We start from the raw sequence: 15,876 nt of genomic DNA on the forward strand, positions 1-15,876 counted from the left end.
TAATGTTTCCATTTAAAATTGGTTAAGTGTCATAAGCTTTAAAAAATTAGCTACATATTGTATCCACCTTAGAGATTTTTCCAGGTAAGTGAATAGCCACTGCTCAAGAACGTGTTGTTTTCAAATGAGCCTTTGTTCATCTAGGAGACTAGAATATCTTTTACAATAAAACCTCCTAGCTCACAGGCTGAACTGACATGTGGAAGTGAACATCAAAGGCTCAGAGGACAAGCAGGGACCAGGGACCAGAAGGCAGGACAGCACACGGAGAGCGGCAGGAGGGCGGCAGGAGGAGGGGCTCCCCCGGCAGGCCTTACCTGGAGGCAGATGGCCACGTTGACCCTGCACCCGAACGTGGTGCTCACGGCGCGTGCCGGCAGCCCCAGGTCCTTGAACAGCTTGGAGAAGGACTGTGTGAGCGCGATCCTGGGCCTCTCCTCTGCGACCACCATGCAGGTGCGCACGCAGGACAGGTTCACCCCCTTCATCTGTGGGAGGAGTGGCGGAGCGGTCCTGAGCCATCTGAGGAAGGCTTGGAGGGGCACCCCCGGGGGCACCTGGTGCAGGAGCAGGGTGAGCGGGAAGCAAACCACAAACCCCAGCCTCCTCCTCCCCTGGGTCTCACTGGCTGGGTCTCAGTTCCCCAGGGTCCCAAGCATGAAAGCACTGGAGGGGGCCCCTCAGCTCTGCACCCACTCCTGGCCTCCTGTGCCCCCACTCCAGGCCCCTGGACCCCACGGTGCACTCAGAGCTAGTATGGGCGCCACCCCCCACCCTGGCTCCCCTGCCCCCCACCCTCCACTCCCTGCAGCCCTGCCTGGCTCTCACACCCTCCTCTGACGTGTGGGGTGTGCAGAGGAAGGGAGGGACCTCTGGGGGCACAGCGAGGAGCTTGTAGCACAGCGGGCGCCGGGATAAGGCGCCACGGAGCCAGTGTGGCTCAACTCTATTTCCACAAGCGGCTTGAACAGATCTTGGCGGTCTTGGCTTAAGGCTCCCGGGGTCCAGTTTAGAAGCAAGTAGGAGCCCCTGGTTTGGGCACTCTGACAGGAAAGCAAGCAGGGTCACGCACTCACCCTGAGGACGCCTGTCTGCGCTCCCAAGCCCTTGGTGCACATCTCCATCACTGAGTAGGAGCAGAAGGTGACCCGGGCCTTGTACTGGCTGACGGCAGACAGCCACAGGGACACGTTGCTCTCCAGCTCCAGCGGGGGCACCAGGACGGACTGGTGTCCTGAGTAGACGCTGGGAGAGGGCAGGGAGGGTCAGACAGCTGCTGAGCCCACGAGACGTCCTGGCCACCCGCGTCCCTGCCTCTTTCCTTCCCCGAGGACACTTCTTCCTAGCCAGCACTGGGCACGATTCAGCCCTAATTCAAGTGGGAGTTTCACTAGAAAATTCTGTGAGGAGCAGGGGGTGACACAGGGGTGTGGTCTCCGTCTAAGCACTTTGGAAGGATCCAGGGTCACACTTAGGGACAGAACCTGCTGGCTGGAGACTCTGGCTTTCTACTTCCAAAGATCTGTCGCTACTTCCTAGTATTTGATGAAATTAAGTACCTCTTCCCTATTACTAGTAACGGATACTGTTTGTATGTAGTGAAAAATGTATTTTTACTCTTTTTACTCCATTTCAAACTCAGGCTCCGATCCTTTTCACCCCCAAACGAACCCACTCACATGTGCATCTTAGACTCCCTGGGCATCGAAACTGAATGTTAAGGTCCCAAAAATGACACAAGTGATTCCAGTCTTGCAGGCAGGCAAGCTGCAGGGGCACCTGCTCACCACCTGCTCACCACCTGCAGCACTCACCTACTCACCACCTGCTCACCACGTGCTCACCACCCACATCACTCACCGACTCACCACCCCCATCACTCACCGACTCACCACCTGCTCACCACCCGCATCACTCACCTGCTCACCACCTGCATCACTCACCGACTCACCACCTGCTCACCACCTGCTCACCACGTGCTCACCACCTACAGCGCTCACCTGAGCACCACCTGCAGCACTCACCTACTCACCACCTGCTCACCACCTGCTCACCACCCGCATCACTCACCTACTCACCACCTGCAGCACTCACCGACTCACCACCTGCTCACCACCCGCATCACTCACCTGCTCACCACCTGCTCACCACCTGCTCACCACCCGCATCACTCACCTGCTCACCACCCGCATCACTCACCAACTCACCACCTGCTCACCACCTGCAGCACTCACCGACTCACCACCTGCTCACCACCTGCATCACTCACCTGCTCACCACCCGCATCACTCACCTGCTCACCACCTGCAGCACTCACCGACTCACCACCTGCTCACCACCTGCTCACCACCCGCACATCACTCACCTGCTCACCACCTGCTCACCACCTGCTCACCACCCGCATCACTCACCTGCTCACCACCCGCATCACTCACCGACTCACCACCTGCTCACCACCTGCTCACCACCCGCATCACTCACCTGCTCACCACCCGCATCACTCACCGACTCACAACCTGCTCACCACCTGCTCACCACCTGCAGCGCTCATCTGAGCACCACCTGCAGCACTCACCTACTCACCACCTGCTCACCACCCGCATCACTCACCTGCTCACCACCCGCATCACTCACCTGCTCACCACCCACATCACTCACCTACTCACCACCTGCAGCACTCACCGACTCACCACCTGCTCACCACCCACATCACTCACCTGCTCACCACCTGCTCACCACCCGCATCACTCACCTGCTCACCACGCGCATCACTCACCGACTCACCACCTGCTCACCACCTGCAGCACTCACCGACTCACCACCTGCTCACCACCTGCAGCACTCACCGACTCACCACCTGCTCACCACCTGCAGCGCTCACCTGAGCACCACCTGCAGCACTCACCTACTCACCACCTGCTCACCACCCGCATCACTCACCTGCTCACCACCCGCATCACTCACCTACTCACCACCTGCAGCACTCACTGACTCACCACCTGCTCACCACCTGCAGCGCTCACCTGAGCACCACCTGCAGCACTCACCTACTCACCACCTGCTCACCACCCGCATCACTCACCTGCTCACCACCCGCATCACTCACCTACTCACCACCTGCAGCACTCACCGACTCACCACCTGCTCACCACCTGCAGCACTCACCAACTCACCACCTGCTCACCACCTGCAGCGCTCACCTGAGCACCACCTGCAGCACTCACCTGCACAGACACCACAGGGCGAAGCCGAGGCCACAGTAGGGGTCAAGGCATATGGCGATCTGCCTCGAGGGGTACAGCTCACACTGCAGCTTTATGGAGCGGCACAAGGCACTTGTGGCCGCGTGTGACATCTTAAGGAGTAAAATGGAAGTTCTGGTCAGTGATGTGAGGGAAGAGAGAAAGTGAAGAGCAGTGCCTGTCAACAATGCGGCCAGACACAGTTGCTTCCTTAAAGGATGGCTGGCTCAAATCCCCATTCAAACCAAATAATACATAGGAAATGGCACACTAAAGACCTTCTAAATGAAATTTCAGAATATGAAAAAATTTAATGGAGCTCTTGGCTCCTGGTGAGGGGACAGACTCATTAAAGCCACCTGCTCCCAAAGCTAGGTATAAATTCTAAAGTTTAGATGTTACCATAAAACATCAAAATATGCATAGTTCTCGGGCTAACCTGATTCCGGGGGTTTACTGGTATTTAACACAAACTTCAAGGAACACTATTGTTGCTTCCAGCTGTGGATGAGAGTGGGGCCCTGCGTAAACCTGCACCCAACAACCTTTTTCCCCACCCATCAGAGGCGGAAGCAAATAAGAGCTATGACCCCAGGACCCACCTTCACGCCTGCTAATATCCCCGTAGTTGACACGCTGAAGTCCAAGTATGCGAGCACATCTGGAGACGGGGGCCTGAAAATGTTTGCCACCTTCTTTTTTGGTATGTCATCTGTTGAAGCAGTGACCCCAGTAATGTTAACGCTACTCCAGGCTCTCAAAGGGAGAAAGAAAACATGATCCGTACCCGGGGAGTCCTGGGGAGAGCCCGCGCAGAACAGGAGGGAGGCCTGGAGATAGCAGGCCACACGCATATGTGGAGAAGCTCATTTTAACCTTCAGGAAAATGTCATGTGGAGCAGACCCACCATGACTGCTCTGAGTGTGTGGTGACAGGGACGGTGGGCGAGGTGCATTTACCAGTGCGAGAGCTCGGAGGAGCAAGGACTTGCCAAAGGTCACAAATCCTGTGGCAGAACCACTACCAGCGAGAGCTATGGGCAGGCTCCCAGGGCTCTCCCTGCTTCATCGTTCCTGTAAGACCACGAGGCGGACTCAAGTGAGGCAAGGGCTGGAGCCTACGTTGCCGCAAGCTGGACAAGCAACAGGACTGTCTGGAGCCAGTCTGCTGGCTCCACACCGGCTGCCCTGGACCAGCTCCCCAGGCCTGTAGACGGGTACCGGGCCGGTAGCCAGACGACACAATCCCTGACCGCTTGCCCTGGGGTGCAAGGGCAGATGTCTGCCAGGTGCGGGGGTCACATGGTTGTGCACCACAGCCCACCCACAAAGCCTGTGGGGTGCTGCTCGTTTGGGGCATCTCAGTCCCAGGCTGACCTCAAGGCTCAAGGCACAGCGGTCCAGGGGTGTACAGCCCTTCCTGTTGGCCCACAAGCATCTCATGGGGCACAGCAGCATTCACCAATGACGGGACAAGGGACGGAGGTGTGTGTGCGGTGGGCCCACCTGCTGTACCACGAGGAGGGGTGGTCCGCAGACGCACCGGCTTCCGACAAGGGCTTCTGCCCCACGGCTGCAGGGGTCCCGCCATGAGGGAGGCCCAGAGGCGAGCGGCCCTTCGCCACCTATTTCAGCTGCTCCCACCCAACTTCTGTTGTCTGGTGGCAAACGTACAATCCGTACAACAAAGAAAGGAAAGGTGGTGTGTCCTGGGGGCCAGTGCATACACCGAGGCGCCGAGGACCCTCACCTGTGTCTAGAATGGTCGGCCAGGTCCTGATGTCCACGGCGGCGGCCGCGTCTTTGGACTTGAGCAGCCGCATGATGGCCTGTGTGGTGAGGACGCAAGCGGACTTGCTGACCTGCAGAGCACGGGGGTTGAAGGTGTGAGCGGGACGTAGGGCCATGGAGAGGTGACGTGTTGACGGCACAGGCCCCCCACCTGCCCCTGGTCAGGCCTGCCTGGCCGATCCACAGTGCACACGTACCTCCACGATCATCTTGACAGTGGGCAGCGTGGTGGTGAGGTTCTGGGGGTGCGGGGGCCGCACCGTGACGGGCACGCAGCCGCAGTACAGACAGCCGTAGAAGGCGGCAATGAGGTCCACCCCTGCAAAGACACGTGGTCAGAGAGGGTCAGGGCGGGGTGGAATGTGACGAACAGCACCTAGCACCACGGAGGGCCAAACAGATGAGAGGGTCCCAGTCCATCATTACCCGGATAAAACCATGACTACTCCAAACTGATATGGTATTGAGACAGGAAACTGAAGGACTCCATAAAAATCTGATTTTGGCTCCTTTTCTTGCCTCTCTTCTTGCTAGGACCTGCACCCCCACTTTACACATGCAAATGGTTTATGTCCCCCTCGTAAGGGACGAGGAGTTAATGATTTCTTTAGAATACATAACATCTAAGGAACGATCCGACCTGGTGAGAATGAGTATCCTGGACCCGCAGCTCTAGAGACATCTCTAGGCCAAGGCCCCCTGGCTCCACGGATATCACCTAAACCAGCTCCCGATGACTAAGAGGACATGCACACCAAACCACAGTCCTCAGTAAAACCCCCCACATCCCAAACAAAGATGGGACTCTCTCTCCTTACCTGAGTCTCCCAAACACTGTCCATAACTGCGCTCTCTCTACACCTTCAATAAACTCTATTTCATTCCTATCTTGGCTGGTCCTGCAGGACTCCCTCCCAGTGCCCAGACCCGGCCTGCTGGCAACATATTTGTAGCAAGTGCTATGAGGGATGTACAGAGACTATCCTGAAAGGCTGGAGAGGTAGAAGAGGGTGTGTCCGTGGCACAGAGGAGGGCACCGAGGGCAGGAGGTCTCCAGCCCGGGAGCAGCACTAGGCCTACCATTCCGGGGGCCAAGCACAGGGTAGGTGAGCAAGGGAAGTAGGAACCCTTTTGAGGGAGAGGCTGCCCAGCTCTGAAAAGGAGGGAACACGGGAGGGTGAGGGGTCTGCCCACCAAGGAGAACAGAGCTACAGCAGGAGGTGATGGGGAGGATGAGGCGGGGGTCTGCCCCCTTGGAGAACTGGAAACTTGGAAGGCTGCAACTCCTTGCACATCGGTTCTCAGGCCAGGGCATCCCTCCTTGCTCTCAGCTTTACATCATAACACGTGACCACCAAAATGTTCCTTCAGATTTCTACATGTTTAAGTCTTAGGGGGAATTATACCGCACTTAAAACCTATGCTCCCATCTTGAACTCAATCCAGCTTGAGACGCTTGCCCCCCCCCCCCCCAAACACACCCTGGAGACCCTTCAGAGCACACAGGGCCCCCACCTGGCATCCTCAGGCTACAAAACACCAGCCTCAGGCTATTTCAATTCCAGGGTCAAAATAACTCTGTCCCATTTAACCTGGCTGGTGGGTTTCACCGGATTACAAGTTCCCAATGCTCCACCAATATTAATAGCGGACTCTGAGGCCAGGGTTGCTCAGCAGGGCCGTGAGCACACCCAGCAGGCTGGTGCACATATGAGTGCTCTTACACCCAGCATGGTCGCTTCCCAACACAGCACATGAGGAAGACGTCGACAGGAGCCCACTTCCTTGAGCTCACAAAACTCATGATGCTCCCTGAACGCACATATTTCCAGGTGCACAGGTGGGGAGAATCCTTCTGATCCCACCAGCATACACAACACACCCAGTGGCAAATGCAAAGCGGGGGGGGGGGGGAGTGCCCTCCCCACGGGGACCGAGCTCAGCCTACAGCTACTATACTCTCTACCTGCTGGCACGTTTTCAGATGTAAATTTAGACCTTCAGCATGCATTTTCTTTTTTGTTGTTAAAAATGGTTTAAGAATAGCGTCAAACACACTTCACAGTAGCGAAGAGCATCAGGCCCCTCCCTCTCTTCACCCTCCGGATTCTCAATTATCAAGATCGCACTGGTTTGCTACCCATCTTTCCTTCCCTTTTCCTGTAGTTAAGCCTTCCCAGTGTTTCCCAGTTACTGCAGCCCTGCGCTTCCCTGTGGGCGCGCTCCCTGTGGGCACATTCCCTGCGGGCGTGTTCCCTGTGCCCGCGCTCCCTGTGCGCGCGCTCCCTATGGGCGCGCTTCCTGCGAGCGCGCTCCCTGCGGGCACATTCCCTGTGGGCGCCCTCCGGGGTGCTGTGCGTGCTTCCAGCCCCAGCCCTGAGCCCGGGGCTCCGCACCACTGCAGCCGGTGTGGACAGCTCGTGGCCAGGGAGCTCCAGCTCAGCCATGTCTCTGCCCCTCGCAGTCAGGGTGAAGCTTGCCTTACGTCTGGAACCCAGGGGTACTTGAAGAGTGGGGACTGAGCTCACCCGAGGGAAACGTACCCTCACAGCCCAGGTGATGTGGGAAACAGACGCAGAAGGAAATGTAGATAAAAGTAAATGTCCTTATAACCTGCAGCCTGTTGACGAATACTCGAGGCGGGCAGAGTGTAACATTCCTCCAGGAAGCTCCTGTCTTAATGTTGATGCCTTGTTAACAGGGAAAAACAACCCTAGCTTGACAAGAGCCAGGCCTCTGGTATCCTGTGAGTCTTCTTCAGCAGGTCCAAGTCCTTTTGGACACCTCCCTTTTCCTTCCCTCCCCCAACTCCCAAGCATATGATCAGCAGCTCCTTCTGCCCACGGGTCCTGTCCCCCCGGTCCCGTCCCCAGGCTTTAATAAAACCACCTTTTTGCACCAAAGACGTCTCAAGAATTCCTTCTTGGCCGTCGGCTCTGGACCCCAACACTCCAAACCACATCACAGGGAATGGAAGGAGGAGAAAAAAAAGTGATGCCAGTGGGAGTTTGGGGAGTATTCGAGTTACCATGTATGTGTGCCAAGAAAGAGACTAGGCTGCCACCCTGCCCCAGGCCCCAGGAAGGGGAGACGTCTGCACTCCGTGGCAGTCCCCCAAGAAAGAGGCTCCCCGGTCCCACCAGCAGCAGCAGTCCCACATGGAGAAGTGCTGAATGCAACCCACGGTACCCCAGAGATGCTGAAAAGGGGCCTGGACAAGTGGCCCAGAGATGAAGCACAGAGCACACTCGAGAGAAGGCACCCGACGGGGAGGATAGATCCAAGCCACAAGTCAGAAGAGTGCCAGGTGCAGGAAAAAGGGAGGAAAAGCAGGCAGGAGAAAGAATATTTTCCTGAGATGAAGATGAGAACCCCAAGATTAAACAGGCAAGACAGTGAGCAGGACCCACCCCTGGGCGCAGCCCCATGCTTTCCTGGACTCTGAGTTGAAAAGGGAAGCCTGCAAGACTCTAGGCCATATGACTCACAAACGGGGAAGAAGAGCTGGACTCTGACCTGCGAGACTGGAGAAGCCCGGATACGACCGTGAGAAACAGACCCAGGCGTCCTGCTCCAGCGAAGGCGTGAGTCGCCACAAGAGGGAGAGACACTGAGTGCACGGCCCTGTGTGCCAGACCCACTAACAGGAAAACAACAAACTCACAGAAGGGGCACCTCCAGACCAGGGGCCGGATCGGATAGGGCAGGCGGAGCCCCAGGTCACCAAACCGAGGCTTAACCTAATTACACGTACGGCCTCTCCCAGAAAGGGGAGCTCAGCGTCCGTCAGGAGTCACCTGGTCGGCACGAGCGAGGTCCTCTGTCTGGCAGACCCCACGGTCCCCTGAAGGAGAGTGACCTTGTCCAACTAACCCGAGTTTTCCCGGGATCACGTCCTCGTCCTGTTCCCTCCTGCCCATGAACATCTCTCATCTGTGCGGCTCCCCGGGGCTCCTTTCTGCCCGCTACGCTGCAGGCGGCCGGGTTCAGGGGTCACCAGAGAAAGCCAATCAGACCTCCAAAATTTACCCCATTGGATTTTGTTCTTTAACAATCACAAAGTGTACAAACCATTATCAACAACCAAGAACTCAGGAGACCACTGGTCCTAGGATTGCTTCCTGAGAAACCAGTTAGAGAAGGAGCGTCAGAAACCTGCATGACCAGGAGACAGACAGCTCCAGGGGGAACTGAAAGCAAAGGAGGAGAAGCCAAGAGGCTGGATTTGTAAGGGCCGTCCATCCATCCCTCTGATAACGCAGACACAAGACAGCAACAAGGTTGGGGGGGGGGGCGGGGGCAGGCGGTGGAGATGCAGAAAAGCATGTGCAAAAATTTTAAACTGTTTCCAAACTTCATTTAGGTGGTTACAGTATTTGTGCTGTTATTCTGGGGATGCTGCATGTGATGCAGGTTTGAGTGACTGAGTGATTATGGGGCTATGTGAATTCCATCATCTCCCTGTTCTGAAGAACCAGGATCCTCGGTATGGAAAATGGGAGATACAAGGTAGGAGGGGTTTAGTCCTGAATTAAATGGGACGTGACAGGATAAACTCATAAGGTACTGCCTCTCTAAGAGATACAATTGCATTTATTTGTAATACCTAGATCTGCTTGCTGAAAGGCCAATAAACAGCAGTCAATCTGGAAGAAATGCGCATCCCTCAGGCCCAGGTTTTGTTCTGGGGGCACTGGGGTCTCCACGGAGGGATGGCTGGCTCTAGATCTGGGGTGGGACGGGCAGGACGCGAGCCTGCAGCAGACTGTGGTCGCGTGAGACCAGCCGGGAGGGGCTCCTATTGGCCGAACGTGGGATGACCTGAGCTTTGACAAAGAAACTAACTGCAAAGGACTGAAACCCAACAGTCATTTCAGCCCAGGAGTTCACAGTGATGTATGTATTTCTAGATCCAGTGGAGTGTGACAGGAATACACAGGACCGACAGAAGGAAAGCATCAGCACGTAGGGATTCCACCACTGGGGAGCCAAATGCTAGATGAAGGAAGTTTCTGTGTGTTAGTTTCATGGCCAATAAATGAAAACAGGAAATGACAGAATGAGAATATCACTGTTTCGTGACCCTGAAGAATGAATGAATGAATGAACTCTGAAGCATCAACAGTGGATGCTAACACCACAGAAGGAGACACAAGCCAACATGGGTCCCTGATGAGATAATTCAACACCACTTGGAGTCGGCCAAGGCACCAAACCCCTATCTGACCCAGGGCCAGGACCTCGCTGCCAACCTGCAGGAAAGACGGGAGCCAAGAACCCGCTGGCTTGCTCCGGGACTGGGGGGCCTCTGCAGAGGCAACCCAGAGCTTCCATCGATAAAGTACGAAGAGGGGGAGAGGGAGAGCCTGTGGATTAAAAGAGACTAAAAACATACCAGATGTAAAGAAAACTGGCAGACTAAGCCGACGTGCAGGGTGCCCCACTGGGTGCTCAGACGCTGGGGAACTGGAAGAGAGGGCTACAGAGCTCAGGGGTAGAGGCTGCTCGGGGGGGGTGGAGGAGTTTGTGTTGGGGACACCCGGGACACCTGGCCAAGACCTACTTTCCGACCTGGCTGTAGGTTACGGGGTGTCTGCTTTATAATAACAGAGGGCCCCCTGTGCTTACCTGGGGGGTAGACCAAAGCCACGTGGTCCCCGGTGCCCAGTCTTGCCTTCTCCATCAGGGCGGCGGCCACCCTCTCTGCCTTCTTGTGCAGCTGGACGCAGGTTGCAGTGCTGGTGACGCTGCCCTAGGAAGGTGGTCCCTGCATCAGCGCGGAGCTGGGGGCAGGGTCTGTTCCTCGGGCACCTGAGCACACACCGCTCGTGCCCTGTGCCCCGAACTCCTGCGGTTAGGGCTGGGGCCTGCGCCAGTTCTCAGGACACACCTAGTCGTCTGTATCTCAGGGAGGGTTCCCAAAGGCGGCTGGTTCTCCAGCAGGGAAGGGACAAGCTGTGCAGGTCTCCAGAGAGCCTGCAGCAGTGGGCATGCTGCTTGTCCAGGACAGCCCGAGGCTCAGCCGTTAGAGAAAACTCTTGAGGGCGCCCAGTTGGCTCAGTTGGTCAAGTGTCTGACTCTTGATTTCGGCTCAGGTCACGATCTCAGGGTCGTGAGATCGAGCCCCACGTCGGGCTCCACTGGGCATGTCATCTGCTTAAGGTGCTCTCTCTCCCTCTGTCCCTCCCCCAACTCGCTCCCGTGTGCTCGCTCGCGCTCTAAAAAATTTTTTTCAAATAAATTAACTAAATTTAATTAAATTAAAAAAAGAAAACTCTTTTGGCCTTTTTGATAAAATCTGTTAAATATAACAACATTATAAAGAATAATAGAATAGGGCGCCTGGGTGGCTCAGTTGGTTAAGCAACTGCCTTCGGCTCAGGTCATGATCCTGGAGTCCCGGGATCGAGTCCCGCATCGGGCTCCTTGCTCGGCAGGGAGCCTGCTTCTCCCTCTGACCCTCTCCCCTCTCATGTGCTCTCTCTCATTCTCTCTGTCTCAAATAAAAAAAATAAAAAAAAAAAAATCTTTAAAGAATAATAGAATAAATATCCAGGTTCTCCTTACCTAATAATATTTTGCCACATAATGTTTAAATTTGTTTTCAAAAACATATCATCACCACTCTGCATACCAACCTTAATTCATCCTCTCCTTCCCCAGAAACAACCATTATCCCGAATATAAATACACATAATAATGCACAATAAACAAACATCCGGAAGCTACACGGTTGTGGTGTTTGAACTTCCTCTCCCCCAGGTCGGCGGCCTGCCCTCTCGGAGCACCTGGCGGACGCAGAGCATTGCGGGTGGCATGGGCCCATTTGCTCGCTCGCCTCGCGTCTCTGCCAAGGACGTCAGGACACCAGCTCCCAGCAAAGGCCTCCTTCCCTCGGCTGACCGGAGTCGGGCAGGCCTCAGAGCTTTTAGTCCTTCTTAAGGAAATTAAAAGTGCAGCTCGGTCTAAACATAATGCCCCAGAACAGACCAGCCAAAGTCAGAACCCCTCCCTTCTCCCTTACGGAGGCCAACGTGCTTGTCCGCAGAGCCAGGCTGCGTGCAAGGGAGCTGGGCTTGCTTCCCCCGAGCCCAGCTGAGGTGCAGAACGTCAGAGCCGGCAGAGCCTGCCAGCCCCCTTGGACGGCCACCTACACGGCCACAGGCCTCCTCCTAGGTCAGAGGCCAGCATGTCCCCAGGGACTCAAGGACAATTGAAAACCGAAGAAGGTTGACAAACCAAAAGAAATGCCAAGTTTTACTAGTGACTTTGAGGGGATTTGGAAAAGGCCAGGCCCAGTCTTCTGTGGGCTCCTCCTGAGCTCTCTCTTGGCTTTAAAGACCATCTACCTCGGGGCGCCTGGGTGGCTCCGTCGTTAGGCGTCTGCCTTCGGCTCAGGTCATGATCTCGGGGTCCTGGGATCGAGCCCCGCGTCAGGCTCCCTGCTTCTCCCTCTCCCTCTGCCGTTCCCCCTGCTTGTGCACTCTCTCTCTCTCTAATAAATAAAATCTTAAAAAAAAAAGACTATCTACCTCTCCACACATGCCTGGTGGGCACCTCTGTGCGGCCCCCACCCCGGGGCCCCTCCTCTCTGAGCTGCCGCCCCACACTCACCCTCCTGCAACCCACAGGAGCCACTCAGAACCACGAACCACACCACCATCACGCGCCTACAGCTCAGTCCCGCGCAGCTTCCAGCCACACCCTCACGGTGACAGCCAGCAGCTGGCCTCGGAGCCCCTGGCACTCGGGGCCACACCCCTGTTGTTCTCATCTTCGGTTTCCCATCATGAGCTCATTTTACCTGGGCCACTTGTTAATTATTGGCTGTCTCCATGCTCTAGAAGTCAATCAGTGATAAATATGCTCTGAACACCGTTCTAGATCTGCAGATACACGGTGAACAAAGAACATAAAGTCTCTTTTACGGACTAGTTTTCCAGCAGGGAAGACTCACTGCAAGCGTCCTGAGGGCAGGACGCTTTTTCTCTTACTTAACACCCAGAACCTAACAGGTATCAATAAATATTTTTTAAATGAAGAAACAGTGGGCAGTAATAAGCAGAAACAAAAGCTAGACCAGCATTTTCTAAGGCCACAGCGACCTGCCCTTTACTGTGTCAAAGTGCAAACGTTCTCACGGCCTGTGTGAGATGCATCTGAGCGAGGCGGGATTTTTAGGGTTATTTAACTTGTCATGTTTCTATATTTTGTCTGCTGGCCCAAAGTTGGATGTGAGGGTTACGGCACACCTCCTTCCTGTCCTGAGAACTCCTGGTACAGTGTAATCACACTAAAAGGTAGCCAAAATCATGGAAGTGAATTTCTGAATCTACCCCAGGATCAGGGCAATACACAGCATTTGTCATGTTAAAGCTATAAACAAAAAAATCTAAATTCCTAATTTTTACAAAATAAACATTTCCTTTTAGCTCACTTAGTAGTCTTTACAAGCATGCTGTTTCTAACTGAGCATTTTCCTGTTAAATACTAGCTCTACCAGGGGCGCCTGGGTGGCTCAGTCGTTGAGTGTCTGCCTTCGGCTCAGGTCATGATCCCGGGGTCCTGGGATCGAGCTCCGCATCGGGCTCCCCGCTCGGCGGGAAGCCTGCTTCTCCCTCTCCCACTCCTCCTGCTTGTGTTCCCTCTCTCGCTGTCCCTCTCTCTCTGTCAAATAAATAAATAAAATCTTAAAAAAAATACTAGCTCTACCAGAAATGTCACTGCCCAACTGAGGTGACCGCTGAGCTCCCCACACAGAAAACAGCAGGTGGGGCAGGCGGCCGGGGGCACAGCGCTCTCTGGGCAGGACCTGGGGGACAGAGCGCTGGGAGCTGGCTCACCTTGGCGTTGAGCAGCAGGAAGAGCGGGTGGTCGGGAGTGGTGTGTGCCCGCCACTGCAGCACGTCGGGTAGGAACAGGAACTGCGCAGAGAGGCCCCTCAGTCTGCAGCCTCGCCGAGGGGCGCCCTCCTCGCGCCCCAGGGCCCCGGCCGTTACCTTTCTGGCCTGATCGCTGTCCTCCAGGTGAGCCAGCTCCCTCCCCGAGGCCTGTGCGATCCTCTTCCCGGCAACCAGGTTCCCCACGATCATGGAGGCCGGCCCCACCTCTGGAAAACGGGGGATTCTGAGTGAGCAGGTGGTGGCTCAGGGACAGGACCGTCCTGTGACTTTACTGCCGGAACGCTTTCTATCTGAATGAGGCGTTTCACTCTTCACTAAGGCGCTGACGCTCAGGAAGCCAGCCGTAAGGGTCACGGTGAGCGGCGAAGAGCGTCTCTCTCTCAAATACAAGCAACCCCAGACTGAGAAACTCGCCATCCGGCGTAGACCTGGGGGTATGACTGGACCTCAGCACAGCCACACGCTCAGGGTACTGCGCGGTTTTCCTGCATTTTACATATAAAACAGGAAATTAAACCTTCCTGAGCAAATGTATTTTATTTAATGGTATCTTATGTGTTCAATAATCAGTGAAAGAAGAACAAAAAAATTTACATAACCAAAGGAACAAAAATAACAGTCAAGCCGGTCTTTGAACTTAGTTTCTAGATGTGTGAAATCAGGGAAGGGAGAGCATTCGTGGAGGCCCTTGGGCTGGCCCCAGCACCGCGCTGTCTCTCTCCATCCCTGAGCTCCACCTCTACTCCCAGGGCGCCACCCCCTCGCCCTCCAAGCCTCAGATGCCACGCCTGCACTTAGCGACTGAGATGGGTCCCAACAGGCAGCTGAGGGCCACCACACAGGTGACATGGTAAAGTTTTCTCATCTGTGGCTTGGCTCCAGGCAGGCAGGAGGTGGTGACTGCCCTGATGTAGGTCTGGCTCCTAACTCCAGCCCCAGAGACGCAGGCCCCACGCGGCTGCACCACTGAACCACGAGTGTGGCTGCCACCAATATTGAGACTGAACAGACAGCTACTGCCACACAGGACTAACCTGGTTGTTTCTGGCGAGGTTTGGGAAGGTTGGTGACACAGGTGTGAGGGCACATTAGTACATTACATGGGTGCAGCATCCCCTCCAGGAAACGCTGCTTGGTTTCAGAAATGTGAATCCCTCCGAGAGGAGCCTTGGGCAAGGTGTTGGCAGGAACCAGGGCCAGACAGTACACGCCCACCTGGTGGATGCTGTCGATGGCCTGGAAGAGAGTAACGCGAGATCGGAGGGACGCGTTTGAGACCCGCCGTGTTACCCAGCTGCAGGCAAGCACAGGCTGACCCGCTCACAGCTGCCGAGGGGCTGGGAGGCTGGGAGCTGCACCAGGTGAGAACACGCAGCTCTAAAGATCGTGGAGACATTCTGTTCAACAAGAACACATGGAAGGACGTGCAAACGTGTCTATCATTTAACACACACACGTACTGTGTGTGTGCACATATACATAAATCTGGAACTGCGTATATTAAAGAAAGAAAAGTTAGGTAAGCCAGTGCAGCTGTGGGGGGCGGAAACTGGACTTCTCTGAATTTCTCTTGTGTTCAGATTTGACTTTGGAGCCATGAATATACTTTACATCCAAAAACCTTGAAGTTTTAAAAAGCATTCCCTAACAACTGAAAGCGAAATAAAAGAAATGAACTCAGCTGAACTGGAGTTAGGTTGGTGGCCAAGCCCCAGAGAGAGAATCTATTTAAAGTGACTTTAAACACGGTAATTTGATTAGTCCACCCCTAATGAGATATGCCCTATGGGCAAAAAGAACTGCAAAAAAATGTTAAGCTGCTCTCAGAAATCTCACGTTTTAGAGGGAGTGTGGAGACCGCTGTTTTGAGACTACACTGTATAGCATGGCCTGAGGCAGATGAGTGATTCTCTGATGAGTTGTTGATGTCTGCAATTTTT

At 55.0% G+C, this 15,876-nt stretch overlaps 1 protein-coding gene across 16 annotated transcripts in view; it reads right to left on the reverse strand.

The window, feature by feature from the left end:
* The window catches only part of DIP2A (disco interacting protein 2 homolog A), a 108,330-nt gene that overhangs the window by 9,003 nt on the left and 83,451 nt on the right, over positions 1–15,876 (reverse strand). For 9 of the 16 annotated variants that reach the window (XM_064577580.1, XM_064577558.1, XM_064577569.1 and 6 more), the window contains 10 exons: positions 14,971–15,172; positions 14,033–14,142; positions 13,877–13,957; positions 10,662–10,785; positions 5,231–5,352; positions 4,993–5,104; positions 3,845–3,954; positions 3,225–3,355; positions 1,077–1,245; positions 318–557 (listed from right to left, as the gene is read on the reverse strand). In XM_064577580.1, coding sequence (XP_064433650.1) covers positions 318–557; positions 1,077–1,245; positions 3,225–3,355; positions 3,845–3,954; positions 4,993–5,104; positions 5,231–5,352; positions 10,662–10,785; positions 13,877–13,957; positions 14,033–14,142; positions 14,971–15,172 — 1,401 coding nt within the window. The other 7 variants (XM_064577550.1, XM_064577583.1, XM_064577599.1 and 4 more) reach the window with 7 other exon arrangements.

This window comes from Mirounga angustirostris, unplaced genomic scaffold (genome assembly GCF_029215605.1).
Source record: "Mirounga angustirostris isolate CCGP_5_RB_7025 unplaced genomic scaffold, mMirAng1.0.hap1 SCAF_1, whole genome shotgun sequence".
NCBI lineage: Eukaryota > Metazoa > Chordata > Mammalia > Carnivora > Phocidae > Mirounga > Mirounga angustirostris.